This window comes from Pseudonaja textilis, chromosome 3 (genome assembly GCF_049901715.1).
Source record: "Pseudonaja textilis isolate UNSWEBS1 chromosome 3, rPseTex1.2, whole genome shotgun sequence".
Lineage (NCBI taxonomy): Eukaryota > Metazoa > Chordata > Lepidosauria > Squamata > Elapidae > Pseudonaja > Pseudonaja textilis.
In genome coordinates this window covers 133845398-133867595 of record NC_141992.1, presented here as the reverse complement: position 1 = coordinate 133867595, position 22198 = coordinate 133845398, and the positions used below count along the sequence as shown (strand labels likewise).

At 35.7% G+C, this 22198-nt stretch overlaps 2 protein-coding genes across 2 annotated transcripts in view; one reads left to right on the top strand and one right to left on the bottom strand.

Moving 5' to 3' along the window:
• TXNDC5 (thioredoxin domain containing 5) overlaps positions 1 to 10204 on the top strand; it is a 31875-nt gene extending 21671 nt beyond the window's left edge. Inside the window, exons 6-10 of the mRNA XM_026715079.2 lie at positions 2037 to 2123; positions 2949 to 3080; positions 3792 to 3874; positions 7786 to 7915; positions 8517 to 10204. Of these exons, the coding sequence (XP_026570864.1) occupies positions 2037 to 2123; positions 2949 to 3080; positions 3792 to 3874; positions 7786 to 7915; positions 8517 to 8639 (555 nt within the window). The 3' untranslated portion in view covers positions 8640 to 10204. The remainder of the gene's footprint in view (positions 1 to 2036; positions 2124 to 2948; positions 3081 to 3791; positions 3875 to 7785; positions 7916 to 8516) is intronic.
• Positions 9808 to 22198, bottom strand: part of BMP6 (bone morphogenetic protein 6) — a 107225-nt gene continuing 94834 nt past the window's right edge. The window contains exons 3-7 of the mRNA XM_026715078.2: positions 19099 to 19247; positions 17750 to 17947; positions 13981 to 14057; positions 11744 to 11854; positions 9808 to 11290 (exon numbers count right to left, since the gene is read on the bottom strand). Coding sequence (XP_026570863.2) covers positions 11141 to 11290; positions 11744 to 11854; positions 13981 to 14057; positions 17750 to 17947; positions 19099 to 19247 — 685 coding nt within the window. The 3' untranslated portion in view covers positions 9808 to 11140. The remainder of the gene's footprint in view (positions 11291 to 11743; positions 11855 to 13980; positions 14058 to 17749; positions 17948 to 19098; positions 19248 to 22198) is intronic.

Sequence of the window (22198 nt, the reverse complement as noted above, 5' to 3'; positions counted from 1 at the left end):
TTTGGGGTCACAGAATCTTATTTTGCATATTCCACCAAGCCCTGGAATCATCTTTTGAGAGTTTTCTCTGTATGCCCACCCATTCAGATTGAGGTTTAGGGTGCAGCTGCTATGAATATGCATGCACTCAGAGCTGTCTTGCAGATTCCCCAGAAAGACATATCTTTTTTCTTACTTTCTAGGCCAAAGCAACGATCTATTTTATTCCCCCAAACCCTATAACTTTAAATTAAACATGTAATCTTTACCTACTCTTCTAGATAATCTTACTTTTTATGTTTCAGTTTGTGCCATTAGTTTAAATTGTTTCCTTTAATAATTTTAAGTTGTTCCTAAATATTTAGAGTACAGTTTTTATTATGGTGTTTATGTATTGATTGGTCTTGAGAGAGATTTTATTCTGTTTAATGTCTCTAATTATCTTAATTGTGTCACATCAGAAGAACTATTATCAGCTCTTATTCTCTTTGATTGTTTACCATTTGAAACAGTTTTTCATGTTTTATTCCTTTGCTTCATTTTCTGAAGTTTATTGACATTTTCTTGGTTTCCCTCCAATCGTTACTTTTTTTTAAACAAACACTATATTTCCTTAATGGGCTTTAGCTTCCTCTCAGGATCCTTGGATGTTGTTCTTAGTTGATTTTTTTACTTACTGTATATTTGCTTTTGATAATCCTATTTCCTCTTTAGTCCTTATCCACTATCATTAGATAATGTTTTCCAGGTGTATTTTACCCCTGCTTCTGTATTACAGAAAACAAGCCTCAATATCTGCTGAATCTACTAGATTTTCTAAACAAAAAACAAAAAATGAAACTTCTGTATGAAGGCAAATATCCCCATGCATAATTTTTAGTGATATGCTAAAAACACAAAAGTTTGTCCAATATTTTCCATTAAATTAGGCTTGTTTCTGAGTTGGAGGTGGCTCGATCATTTTCTCAAACTCAGTGTACACAAGACAGGATTTGTTTCCCCTTAAATTGTCACTTTCATCTTCTTTTTCTCTTTCAGTCCCAACTTCATTCTTCAGTCTTCTCTGCAAGTTGAGTTTTGGGCCTATTCTCTCTGATTCTTCTTTGCCTTGCTTGGCTCACATTACTACTCTAGCTGAGGTCTGTCAATTCTCTTTATAATGCTTTAAAAGGTGCGTTTTCTTTTCAAACAACACTCTTCATGCCTTGCTGATTGCACTGTTGTTTGTCTTCCAGACTGCTTGATTCTCTGCTTAAGTCCATTATAACTTTCTTAACTTTTCACTCATTTAATATTTCTGTTGGTGTGTTTAAATGTTACATGTAATCTTGTTTCTCTTTAGTAGCTTTTTCTATTTGACCATATTTAGGTTTTAAAAAGTCACAATGTATGTTTGAAAAACATAGAGAATATGAACAAGAGATAGATGGATCTACAGTATCTGTACACCTGTTGATTTCTTTTCATAATCTTTAACCTTACTTATCTTTTAATTGTTTTCCCCTATTTCATTCCATTCAATAAATATTCAACTTCTAAATTTCTATGATCATTTGCTGTTTTCATCTTCTTACTGTTCTTTCTTTCTTTCCTGGCTTTCCATGCATGAAATTCTTTTTTGCTTAGGTTTTGACAAGGTTTTGTTTTATGATGCTTACAGAAATTATTCAAAAAGTTATTCATGTCTTTATGCTTTTTTCAACTCTCATGTTTGTTCTTTGATTCTGTTATCAATTTAGTTATTGTATTGGGTTTTACATGTCTCTTTTTTCACTCTAGTCTTAGACAGCAATTTTTCTAGTTCCCCTTTTGTGGTTTGAAATTGGGAGCCTATAAGTATAGAAATACATATTTTATTTTAACACCATTTCTAATAAATTTAACTCCATACATAACCCATTTTAATTTACAGTACATCAATTTAATAGTTGCTCCTTTTGTACAGTTGAGTATATGGATTTAAACATTTTAAAACAGCTGTTAAGTATATACTTATTATATAAATTTACACTGTAATATTGGACTTTGTGGATTAAAGAAAAATCTTGAATCCCCAGGTGGACTGTACACAGCATTCTACAATCTGCTCAGAAAATCAGGTGCGCGGTTATCCAACTCTGCTTTGGTTCAGAGGTGGAGAAAAGGTAAGAATATTGCAAATTGGGCTTATTTGTGAAATTACAGATTTACTATTACAGAATTGCTTTGACTAGATTATCTTTCAGCCTACCTCAAATGTGATTATGAAAACCTGGCACTCTAGTTGTTGAAATTAAATCTTTATATTATTGAATAATAATACATAAGCACGTTAAGTGAAGATAAACTTTGTTGTAAGAGTTACAGTCTTATTTATGCTGAATTTATAAAAGCAATCTTTTCTGAACTCTGGATTTCACTAGGAAGATAAAAGAGGGTCATGGTAGCCTTCAGGCAAGGTCTAAATGAAGAAGTCTCATTGGAATAATGAGATCTTAGCTATTTTCCTCATAAAGGCCCAATAGTGTTCTACCTGTTGAATATGTTCTTTAGTTTAAGCCATTTCCTTTATTTTCTGGCACTGTCTTCTGCCATTTCAGATTCCTTCTCCTTGGAGTAAAAAAAAACCCAACTCTTCCTTTTGCTCATGTACAACTGCAGTCAAAATGCTGTTTCCCTCCCACCCCCAACTCCCCAAAAACCTCCAGTCTTGATTTTCTTAATGTCTGTTTAAACCCAATTAAACTGAATTCTGATTTCAGTACGACTCCCTCAAGTGTTGTTCAGCAAAGAATCATAGTCTAAACAGATTCAGATTTTCAAGGTTTTAAAAAATAATTAAACTAGGAATCCAGCTAAATCAAAGCCATTGGTAAAACAATACATTTATCAGCTATTGTATCCTGCAATAACTATTTAACATGATCATATTCTAATGGGACATTAGAAAATGTTTGCTAAGCTAGTAATAATTGTGTTTTGATTTTTAGATTGACCAATACAAAGGAAAGAGAGATTTAGATTCTTTGAAAGAGTATATTGAATCTCAGTTAAAAGATTCCAAGGAAGCCATGAATGAAGTTAAACCCACTAAAGCACCTTTACCAGAAATAACTCCTGAGGTAGGTTTTTGGAAGTTCTTGCATTAAAGGGTTTTTTTTTCCTCACTAAAAATTATTTTCTAAACTAGAGTTCTAGCCCAATTTAAAATATATGCCACTATTTTCAAAACCAAAGTAATTCCTCATTCTCACTTTGTTTAAGCTTTTCATATATTGTATGTATATTGAAATATAGTACGCTTACTTCCTCATGGATGGCAGCAAATTAAATTTCACTGCTTTTTTTTTTTACTCAGTCATTATCCTTGTGACATCATATTCTGTTGCCAGGTTGAGATACTCAGAAATATTTTCTGTCTTAGTATGTGACCCAGCAAAGTGACAGGGTACAAATGGATAGGTCAGACGGGAACGGGATAACAATAAACAAGACTATCCAAAAAGAAGAACCATGGGAAAACCAAGAGATCACTGGACCAAAAAAAGTAAAAAGTTCATTAGCATTTCCATAACTTTAAATTTGGTTCTTTTCGACATCTGTTCACCTGTCACAGTTTTAGCAGCAGAGGGCATAAAACAGGAAAGATGTTGCATCACTTTAAAAAAATTGCCAGTGTGGGATCAGAATGTTCCAGAGAACTCTGGAACATTCTATTTCCCTTTGGATTATGCTGTTCCTGGAGCTATCAATGTTGCATATCCACAACAAAGGGCTTATAATTAGGATCCTGGGTAAGACAATTTGATTCTAACCTTCATTTCTTTTGATAGGGCAAAGTTCTTTCCCTGTCTGAAAAAGACTTCGATAAAGAAGTGGCTAATGGGATCACTTTCATCAAGTTTTATGCTCCGTGGTAAGTTTTCAGAGAAGTATATTACAAGTATTAAACTTCTGTTTCTCCTGTTGTTGTGCAGCATATTGTACTAGACAAGGTACAATATTTCATCCTCTGGAATTGGAAAATATAGCAATAGAATAAATGATTAGTTTTATATATAGTTAGTTTCCTGTTCTTGTGAAATCAGTAGAATCCTTGAGCTAAATTGAAGTTACCCATAGTAACTTTTGATAGCTATGAATAATTTGTGGTTACAGTCTAATGTTAGCTATTAGGCAGAATTGTTTAATTTTATTAAAAGTGTAATGTAGTCTAGTAGAAAGTAGTTAACTTTCTATCTACTTAAATAGTTGTATAACTTCCACCTCAATTCATAAACCTCAGTGTTGAAATTTTTACTTGAGTGTTGATATACTGTATGAACCTCAAAGTTGCCTGTAACATACTTCGCCTGAAGTAGAATTAAGAATGGGTTTTTTTCCTGTTATCCAGCTGCATGTAATTCAGAGAATTGTTTGTTCCCTTGCAAGTATAGGATTTAATTTAATCTGTATCCATCTCAGAAAGTATAGGGCTATGTAGACTGTAATATGAGCATTTAGAAGGCTAATTCACACTTACATTTGTAAAGTTTCATTGCTTGAGAATGAATAGATACAGTAGTTTAACTTTGCTAAAAAAATTGATTGAATCAAGACAATCTTACAGTAATAGGAGTTAAATTAATGATGACATTGATTTCATTGGGTTGCTTCTGATTATGTTGGATTCAACAACGAATTATTTTAATAGACTTTAACTTTGTTGGTATTTTTGTAATAATCACATATACTTGAATGATTAAATATGAATCCCGAGATTTGCTTAGGATTCAGTGACTTCATGTCTGATTATAATGGGATCTAAATTTGTATCTGTTCAAGTAGTTTGAATCATACTCTAATTCAGAATAGACCATTTTGATGCACATATGTAACATTTGTGCTTATATGCATATTGCCTGAAGTTTCCCATCTGACTCTTCCTAGCAATACAACTTATAATAGGTGAAGAAATACTGAACTTTGGGGAATGGGTGTAACTATCTTTCACTTATAAAGCTATGATGGCATGAAATTGGCCCACATTCTTTTCTGTTTCATATGAACTATTACATATTAATTTAAGTAACCAAGATTATATGGAGGTTACTTCTGCTGTTTATTTTAACTAAATGTTTACATTAAGCTGAATAACAAGAAGTTCATCTTATCTTAGTAGCTTTCAATATACATGTTCCATGCCTGTAATGTACACACTGCATATATAATAAGCGTATTTAAAAGGACAATTTTATTATCTGAGATAAGGATAGGGAACAGATGGCAATGTATAAATGTACATTACAGAACAGCAGAATAAAGTCTTTTCCAGCTAGATGTCACGAGCATTTAATAATTTACATGTTACATTCAGCTTCTAACTGATAGTTTGTGAAAATTATTTTGTAAGAAGAATATTAATTTTATATGCTTGTTCCATTGCTATTTTTTATATGTGTGATCACTCTAGAATTTATATAGTTTAGAGCATAAAAGTGTTTAAAATTTACTGGAGTGAATCCATGATGTAACAGTTCAAATGGGAAAATTTATAAAAAAATAAATCAGATTTTCAATTGCCATTCTCAATAAACTATTTGCAAAAAAAAAAGATTAGAATATACTGCATATAGCATTGATTGAAGGATTTCTGATAAAGTTTAGTCCTAACTGTAACTACATTCCTTAAAGGAAATTTACCTAGGGAAATACCGGAAAGAAATGTAGCAATCAATATAACAGACAGAACTTCTCAAAACATTGACCTTATTTATGGATATATATCTATATCTATATCTATATCTATATCTATATCTATAGATAGATAGATAGATAGATAGATAGATAGATAGATAGATAGATAGATAGATAGATGATAGATAGATAATCAAGCAAGTAAAGGGAAGCTACTAGCTTAAATGAGAATAATCTTTGAAATAAATCTGTGTACAAAATATCAAGTATATACAAAGTACAGTGGTACTTAAACATTTGTGAACCCTTTGAATGTTTGCACTATTATGACCTAAAATGTTATCTGCTCTTCACACAAGCCCTAAAACTAGAGGTAGAGAACCCAGCAAAACAAATGAGTCAAAAGCGGTATATTTGTTCATTCATTTTTGACGAAAATGATCCAAAACTATATAGTTTGGTTCAACCAACTTTTAAGTACCACTTTGTTCACCATAAAACCTTTCATTTTTAATTGCCTTTTAGCTGCTGAAAAGAATATTGCACTACATTGTAACTTTTAATCATGCACTTGTATATGTAGCGTTTTACATACAGATGTACAAATGCTTTATTTCTGCCATTTAAAATTTAGGGTTGATACTAGAGCAGTAATGGTGAGTTTTTTGGGCTGTGTGTATCAAAAATTCAGAAAAGGCCTAACTTGACTCTGCTAGGGTGTCATTTCCCTCCCCCCCAAACAAAAGAGAAACATTATCAATCTCTTCTCCCCCCCCCCCAAAAAAAATCTAATCCACTCAGCACTGAGGCTGCATCTGAGGTAAAGGCCGGAACTTCAACTTCAGCCATTGTGCCATTGCTGCATCACACTGCTTCCCACGATCTACAAGTCTTGGGAAACAGCATGATTGCCCCCACAGCCCAGCGCTCCACAGGATCTGCCATGTGCCACTTTCCTTCAGGCAGTGTTGTCTTTGTGTTGATGAGCCCCTACAGCTGCCCTGGGTTGCACAAAGCCCCTCTTTTTGAATTGTCTTCGGAGAAGGCTCTTCCACAGCCTCTGCAGCCACCCAAAACTGCATGTACACCCCATTCTCATACAATTGTCAGAAGGTCTGGAGCACACCCCATTCTTGTTCAGCCTCCAAAAATAGCGTGAAAATAGGGTGTGTGCTGTTGAGAATAGTTGTCAGGAGGTGGCGACTGCTGCCGTGTTACCCAAAACATTGTGGCATGTCACCTTTTACACCTGTGCCATAGGTTCGCCATCACTGTACTAGAATCAGTGGGAAGATAATAGGCTTTGTCATCCCATTCAACAAAATTTAACTTCTTTTAAGGTACTTTAGAACAGGGGTCTCCAACCTTGGCAACGTTAAGACTTGTGGACTTCAACTCCCAGAGTTCCTCAGCCAGCTTGCTGGCTGAGGAATTCTGGGAGTTGAAGTCCACAAGTCTTAACATTGCCAAGGTTGGAGACCCTGCCTTAGAAAAAGGTTTTGTTTAAATGGTACATTCTTTTTCCACATTTAAGGATTTGAAATCCTTAACTCAGATATTATAGCGTCTGAAAGAACGCAAGAGCTGTTAAAGTAGTTTACTTTTACATTGCAACACAAAATTATGAAACATAGTTTTCCAAACAGTTTGGCTTGTTATTGATCCTCTCCCTCCCCAAACACGAAGAGGAGAGTGTATTGTGTCTTAGGTCTTATGTTTCAGAAGCATTTTCAAACTCTCCAAACATTGCAAAATTAAGAAACATTGCAAAATTAAGACACTTGTGTCATAGTGTCCTAAATCTGGAGAAAGGCAATCTCCTTAATCATTCATAATGAACTTATCAAAGGGAGTAGTTTTATACTTATGAACCTTTAATAGGATGATATATATTTGTACTCATGAAAAATGGGTGGTGATTCTTTTAAGTATGAAATAGATGTGATTTAAGTTAATTTTCTGTCATCAGATATGAATTGAATTGTATGAAAAGCTTCATATTTATATCTGTATTTAATCTTCTTGTGTGACTTCTAACAGATTGTATTGTGATATTCTCAAGCTTGTTTTTTTTTTTCAGTTTTCTTTGTTTTTTAAAGTGTTTGTTACATTAATTATCAAAGCCAAAATAAAATTTACTCATTATTTCAGGTGCGGACATTGTAAAAGCCTGGCTCCCATATGGGAGAACCTCTCAAAAAGGAACTTTCCAGGACCAGTGGATGTGAAGATAGCAGAAGTAGACTGCACTGCTGAACGCAACGTCTGCAACAGATTTTCTGTAAGCACAATGCTAGATGGTATTCAGTTTGTACTAAATTGCTAGTGGCCATTAGTTTAGTCCAGGGATGGGGAACTATGGCCCTTGTGGACTTCAACTCCCAGAATTCCTGAGCCAGCCATGCTCATGCTAGCTCAGAAATTTTGGGAGTTGAAGTCCACAAGACATAAAGGTGCCATAGCTCGCCACCTCTGGTTTAGTCAGTCCTACTGCTTTATTGTTAAATCCATACACTGGGATTTAAAGGGTTTTCTCATACCTGCTATACAAGGTCAACATGCTGGAGATCTTAAAACACCTAAAAAAGGGCAGGCCTAGTTAGTACTTGGATGGGAGACTTCTGGGCAATTCTTCGGACTATAGCATTAGGAAGTTGAAACAAAGGGCAGAAGATGGTCAAGACAAACAATGTCTATATTGCTGCCAAAGAAAATAACAGAGATTTAAGTTGACTTAAATATGCCTTAGACATGAGACGAATTGCATTTAATGCACCTGGAATTGGGGGAGGGGGGATTTTTCTGCTAATGAACATACGCGAAATAAAGGAATAAGATTAAAATGATGGTGTTTTCTGATTTCTTTTTTTCTCTTTCTGAAGGTCCATGGCTACCCAACACTCTTGCTTTTCCGTAGTGGTGAGAAAGTATCTGAACACACAGGAGCCAGAGATCTCGACACACTGCACAACTTTGTTCTGGGACAGTCCAAGGATGAACTGTAAAAATGTACCTGCTTAGTTATTGCTCCTTTAGCTGGGTCCAGTAAACTTGGAAGTTGAATCATGGTAATGTTATTGGATTTCCAGTAGTGGTCATGTGGGAAACTGGATGTTCTAAAGCGTGGTATCGTCTGTTCATATGTTTGTATTTCCTATTATCTACTCTGCTAAACTTGAGGAAAGGTTACAACAAACAGTAACTGATCAAATTGGAAACCAGCATTTATGGTACTGGTTACATTAATGATGGGGGGAAAAGTGTTTGAAACAAAAATTAAGGAAAAAAAGGCTAACACCACTGCAGATAACATATTAGTACAATATCAGCTGCATAAAATTTGCAGAGTTTAATTTCCTTCAGAAACCAAATTAGAAGAAATTCTAAAGGAAAGCCCACAGAAACACAATCGTCTAGGGAGCTACCCTGGCTATTTGCTTTCTGTTGTTGTCTTCTCTCATGAGGAAGTGCAATGAAAATTAATGGTACTGTCTAGGTCTGGATATTGGACAATGCTACCTCTCAGCTAAGCCCAACACTCCGTTTAATTAAATTGCATGACTTGGCTGTCTTCATATAGATTTGATGTTCATTTCAATTCCAAACATTATAAACCAAATTTTACTGGGTGAAGATTATCCCCTGTTTACAATTTGTCAATTTCAGATTAGCTAGGATCCATGTTTACATATGAACAGGTACATCTTTAGAAGTCTATGAAAGACCTTCTCTTTTCCCAGGTCCGCAATAACAAAAAAATCAAACTTGCCCATAACATTTTTGTAGATGATATTGTAGGTTTGTGTATTTTCCAGCCCCATTCAGTCCTGTTTCCAATTTAGTATGCCCTAAGAGGATGAATTAAAGCCAAAGACTTTCTTGTGCAAGTAGTGATACAAGATCAAACTATAGCAGCTAAATCTTGATCTATTTTGCATATGGATTATTGCCATCTTTCTGGGGCAGTTACGGGTCATTATCTGCAGGTCTATACAGAAGAAATACGATGTTCATAGCCATGTCTAGATGCTCAGTGTTTGTACTCTAGTTTGTTTTTCCTTCAGTTTTTGAAGGGTAGAGAATTTGTCCAGAACAAAGCTGGAAAAAAATCCTTGTGAATTATGGAAGTTAACTGAAAGGGCTAATCACATATGGCAGAGAAATCAACACATATTTCTGCCTTAAAGGGAGCCTTTATTCATTTTAAAAACCTAAAGAAGCACAATTTTAAGAGCTGGCTAAGTTGTATCTCATGAGTTTCTTGTACAAAATCAAGTGGTACAATTGTTTACACAATTTCTGAATAAATTTTTTTTAAAAAAATCATGGCCTTGCTAAATAATACATCAAAGTTAATATATCTGATGACTGAAATAAATTATACCTTTAGTTATTTACAAAAATCTTCTTAAAATGCAAAGTAGTCAAAGGGAAGTGCACTTTGTTGAAATGTTGCCTGGGCATTTATCTGTAATCTGACATTAGAAATAAGGTTCATATTGCATTGAAATGTATTTTTCTTAAACTAAGAATATGCCCCATTATTATCAGTAAATGTAAAGCAGTTCTACTTTTGACTGCAGCTTTGCCTCATTTCCACCTTGTCAACTTACATTTTTCTGAAGAGCAATCAGGTAAGTGTCTCTTGTTTAGTAAACTTTGAATGATTCATTTTCTTTCCCATTTCAGAAAACCAGATTTTTAAAAAAACGTAGTTTGAAACTCCTCAATTCCTTCGTATGTCCAGTGGAGTTGCATGTTTTTGTCTAAGGAATAGACTGTGGGTTATTGTGCACACTTGCTCATGGTGATGCCAAGACACTGAGAAAGGCAGAATTAGCAATAGGGTGTAACTGTAGAAAATGCCTTTGAAAATAACACAAAGGCATCTTCCTATCTCATAATTTTGCCTCTAAGATACCCCTTTCTTCCCAAAATGGTAGCTCAACCAAGGTTGTCCTAATCTGATGATTAACAGGTATATGACCAGTTCTTTTATTTGAAAGGACAATGTATAAAAGCTGTCTTTAGCTTCTAAAGGAAGCAATTTAAGTGAAACAGTTCATCAAAATAGAAGACATTTTCTTGCAGTAGTTTCCAGGATCTCACATATTTGGTTTCTAAGCCTTAAGGGTCAGCAAAGAAGGTTTTGTTAACTTTATGTGGTTGAAATTTCAACTTAAAATTGTGCTTTTTATTCCTTAGACAGACTCCTGTTTTCTTCTTGAAATATTATCCAAAATGTGAGGGACGCTCATTTAGTAAGACTGAAATATAGTTCAAACATCAGGTTACTTTTTTCACATCTCTCTTTGTATTCATAGGATCCATATTTTATAATTTGTTCTGACCTACTTAAAACTATAAGATCAAAAAGCTATGAGTGTGCAAATACTTAACAAGTAGTAGCAGAATTCTTTGCTTTTCATTATTCCTTCTTAAGGCACAAACGCTGTTCCAGAAGCATTAGATTTTCTTTTTTACTGCGTCTTGTAAAGATACTTTGTCAGTGACAGCCACAAGCTCTTACCACCATATTCCTGTATTTTTTCAAAATGACATTGGAATTGTCATCAAAGTAAAGAACTGAAATTGCATTAAGCTTTGTAGGAGCACAACATGGTTTAGGAACGTTCTCTGGATTCATTAGGTGAACCTGTTTAAAGAAATTGATAGTATTACCTGAAATATCAACTTGTTCCTTCTTAAACTGCAGATTTATCTGAGCCATCGGGAGATTGGGGCATGTTTATCAAGTTGACTTGCATGTCTTTATAGCCACACCATATGCTCTTATTCAATTTTTCAAGCCTATACTATTATTTTTAGCTACTTAAAGTGAGGTGCAGTTGTATGTTTTCATGCAAAGTTAATGAAATCAGGTCTCCCTCTGCTTTCTATAATCCTGCTAGCATTCCCACCACTATCGATGAATTAATTTATTAATGTCAAAATTATCTTCCTATTCCCATATAAGTTTAAGTCTTAACCAAGTCTAAGCCCAGACATGCTGGAAAGATCAGTTATGCAACAACTTCAGAAGGAAATAAGTTTAAATCCTTCATAATTACAGTTATGAGCCACGAAATATATATGCACATATACTCACCAAAGTTTGCACAATGGCATGATTTGTGGCATTCATATGAGCATTGAGAGGGAAAGAGCATTCTCCATCACAGTAGTTTGCTGCATAACCCTTTGGTGCAATTATCCAATCCTTAACAAGAATATTGTATGGGTTAGAATTCAGCCTAATAAATACATACAGGGACACTGAAGTCAGTGTTTCTCTGTTCCTCCACGATGTTAAATTTTTTATTATGTCTTGAATTTTAGACAATATGACAAAATAATTTCTATAGTATAAGATTGTTGTCTTCGTGTAATATAAATGACCAATGTAAGAGATAGTAAACCATTCTTTATAACATCCTGCAAATTCATAGAGAAACACTGATTTCAGGAAAATATTGTTGTTTCTAATACTGACTTTCATGCATGACTCAGCCTTCCATCCTCCCGAGGTCCGTAAAATGAGGAACCAGATTGTTGGGGGCAATATGCTGATTCTAAACCGCTTAGAGAGGTCTGTAAAGCACTGTGAAACAGTACATAAACCTAAGCTCTATTGCTATTATTAAAATAATGCTGAATCTTCTCTGCTAATCCTACGCTATGAAGAGTATACTCATATACAGGTAATCCACATTTAGAAACCATAACTGGAATCAGTAACTTGGTTGTTAAGTGAAGTCACTACTTAGTGAAATTGCAACTGGGCTTATGATCTTACTTAGCTTTTCTTTGCTTTACAGTCCTGCAAAGGTCATAAATGTAAAAAAATGGTCACTAAATTATGAACATTGTGAATGTCTAGAGCACAGATACACAGATTATATTACCTCAGCTTTGTATGCCATGTCAAAGTGGGCATGGGTAAAGTGTGTTCTGGAAAGGGATTTCAGGATTTTTAAGGGATTAAAAAATGAAAGAAAGTTTCTGCTTGGAGTTAGGTTGCAAACGATTTCAACCCCTCCAAGTTTTAAGTCAGGGGTGTCAAACTCAATTTTATTGAGGGCTGCATCAGGGTTTGTTTGACTTCAAAGGGCTGAGGGGGTGTGGGGTGTGGCCAGGGGCATGGCCATGGTGGGCGTGACACAGGACTCATGTCGGGGACACTTGTGGTGGCCAAATGCTGGCAGAATTTTCATTAGACCCTCCCTCACACTCATAATCTTCCTTCCTTCCTGCCCTTCCTTCCCTCTTCCTTCTTTCTTCTTCCTTCCCCTCTTTCCTTCTTTTTCTGCCCTTGCTCTCTTCCCATCTTTTCTTCTTTTACTTTGTTTTTCCTCTTTCCCCTTGTCCTTTCCGGTCCCTTCTTGCATGCTGAAATGCAAAAGGGGAAACATTTCTCCTTTGCTTTTGTTTTTAGTTTGTTTTGCTAACCCTCTTCCAGCGAAAATGAAGCTTGAAAGGGCCAGGTAAAGAGTACTGCAGGCTGATTCTTCACTGTTTCCAGGCCGGCCCCATGGACCAGATCTAAATATCCTGCAGGCCGGATCTAGCCCACGAGCCTTGAGTTTGACACCCCTGTTTTAAGTCCTCCATTTTATACTTACATCATGCCCAGTACATGCAAGCAAAAAACTCACCATTTTGGTTCTACATACTGTAGAGACTACAAGAGGGATCCTGACATTTCTTACACCCCTGATGTCTAATGGAGAATGCATTTGTTTCCATAACTGCATAATACATGTGCACATAGCCTCCACATAGATACAAGCTACATTCTTAAATGGAAGCTTCTATAGCTAGAAACAAATACTTTCTTGCCTAGGACCATTTTACTACACACTACTGTATGCACCAACAAGGCAAGAGTCAATTACTGAAAGACAGCATTTAATCCAAAAGGAAGGAAGCCATTTTAGTAAGATTTATGCAAGACTTTAGACATTTGGAACTTAGATTCAGAGGGCTTTACAAGCAAATGGACAACGTATAATTTTTAAAATTGAAAAACTGACAAACCAAAGTTTTGCTGACCCTGTCTAAAATCAATCAGGAATGGAGGGGACTATAAATATTTTAAGTAAACAGAATAGTATTAGATATGCTCTGGAAAACACTTGAAAAAGCATTTTATTGTAGCCTATAACTAAAATTTGCTCTTCAATCCAAGTTAAGATTATGACAAATATTTCACTGAGCAGGATATTCAAGGAGGTTTCCTTTCGCCCTCCATGTACTTCTCACACAAATCTAATCTGCTAAATAGAAAACTAGCATCAATATTCCAGATAGTATTTTAAGGCCACTTAAGACAGAAACACCACATACCTGCCATCCCAAGTCTTGGAAGCTAACATAAAGTTCATGCTTTCTGCAAGCAGTTTTTAAGTCACTGCTGTTGTAATCTGTTAGGAGGTATTAAAAAAAACTGTTGGAAATTGTAATTGTAAGTTAATAGAAGATGCTATAGTTCTTAAAGCAAGGGTGGGTAATTTTTAACAGGCAAGATGCAAATAGCATATGGAAGACAAAAACTATAACAAAAAACAGCTACTACATAAATGGGGCATTCGCATACACATTATTTTCTTGCAGGAATTTTTAAGAATAAAAAAAAAATAAACATTGTTTTATAACTCTGTGAAAGTAGTTTTAAAAGCCAAAGCCTCAGCATTGACCAGTTTCCTCAGGATGGAGTACAGGTAATCCTTGACTTATGTTACGACCAAAATTGAGCCCAAAATTTAGGTTGCTAAGGTAGACATTTATTAAGTGAGTTTTGTCCCATTTTACAACTTTTGCCACAATTGTTGAATCACTGCAGTTGTTTAGTTAGTAACATGGTTGCTAAATGAATCTGCCTTCCTTGTTGACTTTGCTGGTCCGAAGGTTGCAAAAGGTGATCACATGACCTTGGGACACTACAACTGTCATAGAGTCAGTTGCCAAGCATTTGAATTTTGACCACGTGACCATGGGAATGCTGCAATCAAGTGTGAAAAATGATCATGTCACTTTTTCAGTGACGTAACTTTGAATGGTTACTAAATGAACTGTTGTAAGTCAAGGACTACCTGTACACAGCTGACTTTCAAGCACTCCAAAGTGCAAAATTAAGCAGCATAGTAGAGAGGCTGCTTGAATCACAGACTATCTACACCTGCTTTAAAACACCTTAAATTTTGCAGGTTGTTGATTGTAATTATCTGAAAGCATATCTTCAGCACCTGATAGGACCTCTGTTTTGGATTTTGGAAATCCAAAATCATTTTTTAATTATTGTGCTGTCGGGCAGGAGATTAAAATTATTTCAAGAAATACTAGGCTAATACAGGTTTGGGTAATTTTTTTGTAAATTAAGGCAGCTCCATCCTGTTAAATGTGTGTAAAGGTGTTCTTATTAGCAGTCTTTTGGAAAACCCAGAGGTAATAGGTCATCAGAGCAATGCTGACGTGTTAAAATAGGCAGTCCCTTTTTTCTTGCCCAATCCTGTACTCCCATCAGCAAGTCTTGAATGCTTTGCTATTCTACTATTCTACCTGGATGAAAAGGCCAATCTGTTTTTCATCACTGAGTTCTGGTAGGGTGACCTGATGATGCCAGACTTCACTCAGATTAATCCTCCTAAATAATCGATATAGCACTAGCACAGATTAAAAAGGAGAAGCTTTTATAATCTATCAGAAATCTGCCTCTCCAAAGGAGACATTGTAGGATGAAAACTGGGTACAGGTAGTCCTCAACTTACAACAGTTTATTTAGTGACCATTCGAAGTTACAATGGCACTAGAAAAAGTAACTTAAGACCATTGTTCACACTTGCAGCAGCCCACAGTCGTGACCAAAATACAGATGCCAGTTGCAGTGTCCTGGGGTCATGTGAACACATTTTGGAACCTTCTGACAAGCAAAGTCAATGGGGAAACCAGTTTCACTTAACAACCGTGTTACTATCTTAACAACTGCAGTGATTCACTTAACAACTGTGGCAAGAAAGGTTGTAAAATGAGGTAAAATTCACTTAAATGTCTCACTTAGCAACAGAAATTTTGGGCTCAACAGTGGTTGTAAGTTGAGGACTACCTGTATTCTATGGTAGTTAAAAATCAGGGGCCTAGTAGTACCTTTTCAAGCTAATCAATTTTATTAAAAGGTATGAGCTTTTGTAAAATATACTGCCTTTTAAAGCAGTCTCTGATTTCTCTATCTCTAGAAAATTTAGGTGTTTAGGAGTATTTCTGCTTGGAGTTGAGTTACAGATAATTGAACTTGTTGGTGTTCTGCTCTCCAAATATTTTCCCTGTTTGTTTTATCCCAGAAAGTGTTTCCGTTAGCTCAGGCAAATGGTTTACGGAGAAAGCAAGATAATTGAAGGAGGAGAATTTATTATTTCATTGACAACAGCAAAGCCTTTGTGTGGATCAGAATAGAATGTGGAATGCATTAAAGCTAATAAATTTGCCAGAAAGCTTGATTATTGTTATGAGGAATTTTGAAAATGAACAAAAAGCTACTGTAACGCATGAATGTGGCAGCAACAAAGCTGAATGGGGACAGAAGTAAGACAAAGATATTTTGTTTTTATACCTTTTTAATATATTTTAAGAACAGCATGGGTGACAGCTGAAATCAAAATTGGAGGCTGAAACACTGACAATTTGAGACGTATAGCTGACATTAATTCTTTAACTAAATATTAAGAAACTCTTAGATGACCACAATATGAAAGTTAAAAAATGAAAAATTTGGGATTATGTGAAATATTGAGATGGCACAGACAATGCCATCATGCTTTGTGAATTCTGAGTTGACCAGGAAAATATGAAGATGGTATTTAATTTTGTTGGGCTCAAGAATTAATGGAGAGAATGTATGACAAATTTATATAAACTAATGAAGAAAAGGGATACGTAACAACGAAGTTCATAACAGCCATGGTAATTTTTCCTCAGTTTAAGATATGAATATGAAAAATGGTCATTAAGACTAAGAAAAAAAATGGGCTTCTTCAAATTAAAGGTTTTGACACAATTAAGATTACCATAAATTACAAGAAATTAAAGAAGACAAGTTTGACTGCTCCTTTGAGGTAATTATAATCAGTCACTCAAATTCTTTGGAAAGTGATTCAAACAGATTATTAGACTAGAAAAAAATGAGTGTGCTTGGCAAGATTGAAAATAAATGAAAGATAGAAAATAAGGTCTGATACAGGTAGAGATGTCAGCATTTGTAGATAAAATCAGTGGCAGGACTGATTGGAAGATATATAACAAACAGTTAAACTGAAAGAAAATGACCCAGTTTCTAAGTAAGATTTAATCTCCATTTCTTTAAAAGCACACATTTATCTAATGTTTTTTTAAAGCCAATATAGCAATGATGGTTAACCTTTTTGGGCTCCTGTGTCAAAAATTGTGTGCGTGTTTACATGCTCACACTCACATGCCAGCACCCAGAATACATGAGCCCCCCACGCTCCCTACGCATGCATATGCAATCTCCCCTGTTGACCACTTACCAGCACTGCGCCTCACAGCTGATTTTTCAGCCGGTTTGAGGCCTTTTTCGGCCTCCCAAAGGCTTGAGGAAGGCTTCTGCAGGCTTTGCAGGCCAAAAATTAGGCCCATTTCATCACTTCCAGTATTTCTGAAAAAAACAGGAAGTGATGAAACGGGGCTAGTTTTCAGCCTGAAAAGCCTGCAGAAGCCTTCCTAAATTCTCTGGGAGGCCAAAAAAGGCCTCAAACCGATCGAAAATCAGCTGTGAGGTGCAGTGCTGCTAAGGGGGCGGCGGGAGTGATTGCACATGCATGCTTAGGGAACGTGGGGGGGCGCATTGCCTTCTGGGTGCTGGCATGCGAGCGTGAGCGTCCTAGAATGGGGATTTAAAAACATCTATATATCAAACCACACTGGATTAGGGTACAGATTAGAGTTTAAAGTTGAAGGGCCAATTAAAATGTTTCGGCTATTTCTTATTGAACATAAATAATTGCAAAAAACCAAAAATAGATATGAATAAAAAATTTTCATAAAGTGCTCAAAAACGACGTGTAATGAATAAACATAGCCCAGCAGGTATGTAAGAGGTTACCTGTGATCCTGGATGTCCTGGAAACATCTTGTGGTTGTGTGGAGCGGTTTCTGCTCTGGTCCCTGCGTCTACTGGGTGCTGACCTAACAGTCCGAACACGAACTTCACTCAGTTTAAAAAAAGCCACCATGAAAGGCTGTTTATCATAAGGGCCATCTCGACCTATTAGCCCTGCTTCTCTTGGGTTTATACTGAGACCTATAAATTAAACCAAAAAGGTAGTATGTCATATAAAGAGTACAGTGTTCTGAATAGTTCTTTGGAGCCAAGCAGATGTTTTCATGCATGCAACATCTTACTGACTCTCCTTAATTTTCCCCTGCTTGTTCTTCCTATTCAATAGTTATCATTTACTTAAATATGACATGAATATGACAGTTGAAACATTTTTTTTTTATTTCTCACAATTCTTTTGTCTTGCAAAATGTTTCCTGCATTGTTTTTTTCAAAAGTCTTGTTAATGAATAATGGGAAGCAATTAAATCACCTAGTAACTGCATCACATGAGCCTGGACATGTTGGATTTGCAAAGGTGGTAGTCAATAAACCACAGTTCAAAAACATGGAATAGCTGGATTGACATAATAGAACTAAGAACAAAACCAACTATGCTATACTGTGGATTCATTCAATATCTGAACCTGGCTGCGCTTCCCCATCAATTGAAGCAAAAAGAAATTCTACCAACCTGTTTGATTATTAAAGATAAATGGCCTATTGCAAACACAAAACGTAGCATGAGACTCTCACCAGTATTGCATAAGTCAAGTTCTATAGCTTTTTCAGATGTACAGCCTGATAGACTGATGCAATATTTTACATTGTATCACCACAGAAAAAAGTACTCTAAGCAGTGTGATTTCTGATCCGGTCAAGAGAACACATTGAAATTCCTGTCTACCTTCTAGGCCAGGGCTGTCAAACTCCAGCCCAAGGCCCGGGTGCGTCACATGCTGGCCACACCCACGCTTGGTTTAGCAAAGGGGGAAAAAGTTCCAATATGTCACATGACGCCATCATGACGACGGGAATATGACAGCCCTGTTCTAGGCAACGGTTTATTTACCCTACATGAAATAGTCATTCCTAGAAAAAAGTACTTTCAGAGAATTTTTCAACAACCACCACCAATATTCACAACCCAGGAATTCTCAGTATTTCATAACTACAAAAATGGAATAAAATAATCAAGAAGCTTTCAATTTGTGCTGTTGGATTCAGAGCCCTGTTATCATAGCACAGCTGTGTGACTGCATGGGCCAGATACATCATAGTTTAATGCTATAAACATAGCTTCTACTTAATGACAAGGTCATTGACCAGATGTTTAAAATATGTCTAATACCTACCATCTCTAGTCACCACGCTCATCTGGAGTCCCAAATTATGCTGAGGGTTTATCACCCACATGTTGCTAGTAGCAGTGATGTCAAATTCCAGCCATCCTTCTTCTGAGGCCCATACTATTCGGGTGTCCAGCATAAACAAGTTTGAATCTCTGAAGGAAGAAAACAAAGGGGAGGAATAGTTTAGGAGTATTAAATGCTGAAATTGTTAAAGCAATTGGGGGGGAATCCATTGTGTATCACTGTTATTTATCCAGTCCTTTAATTCTACTTTTATAAGGATGGAATCATTATAACTAGATTGAAAAGAATCAGAAGACTAATATGTATGTATAAGAGCCATGGTGTCACAGTGGTTAGAACGCAGTATTGCAGACTACTTCTGCTGACTGCTGGCTGACTGCAATTTGGTAGTTCAAATCCCACCAGGATCAAGGCTGACTCAGCCTTCCATTCTTCCAAGGTTGGTAAAATAAGGACCCCGATTGTTGGGGGCAATATGCTGACTCTGTAAACGACTTAGAGAGGGCTGGAAAGCACTGTTAAGTGGTATATAAGTCTAAATGGTATTGCTATAAGTTCAAATTGTTTTCTGACATCTAGTGGTCAACCAGAATTTAGAACTCCGATATGGAAGCCCAAAATTATCTTTACTGTAATGTCCTTTCCCAACTGGGTCTCTACTTAATGTTTAGGATTATAATTATTTTAATTTCCAAGTATTGGTTATATTATTATCTTATGTTATCTCTAACCTGGTTTGTTATTGGTATAGTACAACACACCAGGTTAAAAGATAATAATTAGATGTATGCTTTTACAAATTAAGGGAATGGGAATAATGTATGAAGCAACTGTACAGAGGTAGAACAAGACATGGCTACCTTCATGATTCAAAAAGAAATGTTTCAGATGTTCTCTTAAATATTGCAAAGCATTTTCCAAAAAAATTGCACAGCTCAGCAAATTAATAGATTCAGCTTCTTCGCATTACTTACTTCTTCACAATACTTACTCTACCAGTAAGTATACTAAATGTGGGAAACATTCTTCCCATATTTTATGGGAAATGATCAAATGTCTGAAACCCATATCCTTATTCTGGAGAGACACAGTCTAAAATTCTTTTACCACCTCATTACATATCATGTAATGGCTTCTCAGTCTTTGAAACTTCTAGATGTGTGGACTTCAATTCCCCAAATTTCCCAGCCAGTCACTCTGTAGAGTGCTCCCCAGACCTTATTTTAAGGGGGTGCTTCAAAGTGGCAGCATGCTGCAAGATTCCATCCCTAATTCTGACCTTACTTAACATTTCCTAATTATTTTATATTAAAACCTTATGAATTTTAAGATATGTGGACTAACTCCCCAACAACAGGTGCTGTTGAGAAACAAAGCTTTATATAAGAAAAGACTTGTCCTATTATAAATTACAGCAGTGAAAATCTAGATGGATTGCTAATACCTTTTTTTTAATCAGTTAACATGTTCATTTTACAATAAAAGGGTATGTATCAAATATCCTGGCAAATATATTTTAGATTAAGAGTGGTTGCAAGAACAAAAAAAAATCATATAGTACAAAATGATAAGAAAAATGTATATGGGGGTAAGAGAGAGGAATAGAGAAAGAGAAACAGGGTTACCATGCATCCCAGTTTGATCGGGATTGTCCCAAATTAAATTCCAATCTGGGTGTTCCACGAATGTTTATTTTTTAAAAAATTGAAAAATAGGACTGTACAGTCCCCCCATCAAAGTTGGATTGTGGATTTAGCCATCAGCACAACGAGAAAGTTTAAATGGCAGAAGAGAATATTTGCAGTTCAGGATTGATCTGTAATATCATCTACCTTGATGATATTACCTACTCTGACAATGAAACTTCTGCAAGAAAACCACCAAGCTCAGAGTTTAGAGAGTACCAAGGACCCTACAATTTCACCTCTTCATTTGATAGAAAAAACATAGCTCCAACCTCCCTTTGTCTATACTTTCACTATTTGCAAATACAGTAAGCTTAAGGGGACAGTACACATAAATATATATAAAATGCAAAATGGACAAATCTGTTATTTTCTTGACCTGGACTTCTCTTAAGCTTCACACTAGCATTCCAGTGAAAGTATGTTTCATGAATAAAGCCTCTAAATTTGGTAAACTCCTGGTAAAACTTCAATATTATATATGCATGAGAACAAAAAAAAAAGAAGAACATAACTTACTGCTGTTTTCTGTGACTGAAAGCTGAGGATCAGTTACTGATAGCAGTTTTGTTATTTATGTGTTGATTCTATGCCCCATCTTTTACTTTTCACAACATAAGGCAGCATTAATAATGCTCCCTTCTCCTATTCACCCTATTAGGTGGGTTGGGTTAAGCAAGTAACTGGCTCTGAAATCCCTGAGCTGGCTTCCATGTTATAAAGGATGACAAGACCTCGTGTCTTCCCAGTTTTTAGTCCAGCACCTTAACTTCTATATCAAACGGGCACTCACTGTTCATTAGCAGCTGGGTCTGTAAGCAAAGTCAAAACAATGTTAAAATAATGATGCATCATGATGTCATTGTGCAAATGACACAAATCCATGATATCATGATATAGTGAATCATATGCCTGATGATGTCATGATACGTGTCATCTTTTCCCGATACCCTGCAACCTTCCTGGGAGGTATCTATGCTTTTGAATAGAAAACAGCAACTTTAGAAATGGTTTGGACTGAAGTAAGCATAGCCACTTTCTGCTATTCATTAAAGTAGCATCAACTTTTAGGACTCCACCAGAAAAAGACTGGCTGCTTTTAAGGAATTACCTATGCCCCCTTTATTTATTCATTTGGGGGGTGGGGCTCACATTGAGTCCTGAAAAGGGCATTGTATGATTAATAGTAGAGAAGTGCTGTGCTCATAAAACATTCAAAACACTTTTTCACAAAACATTTTCTATTAGTGCATAGCCTATTACTTATGTTTTCATTGTGTCATTGTATTGATTGTGACTATAAATTACTTTAATGTCCACTTACATAGAGAAATTTTTAATCATTTATTAGGTTTTGATTGGTTCTCTTCAGTCCTGCTATTTGAACTAATATA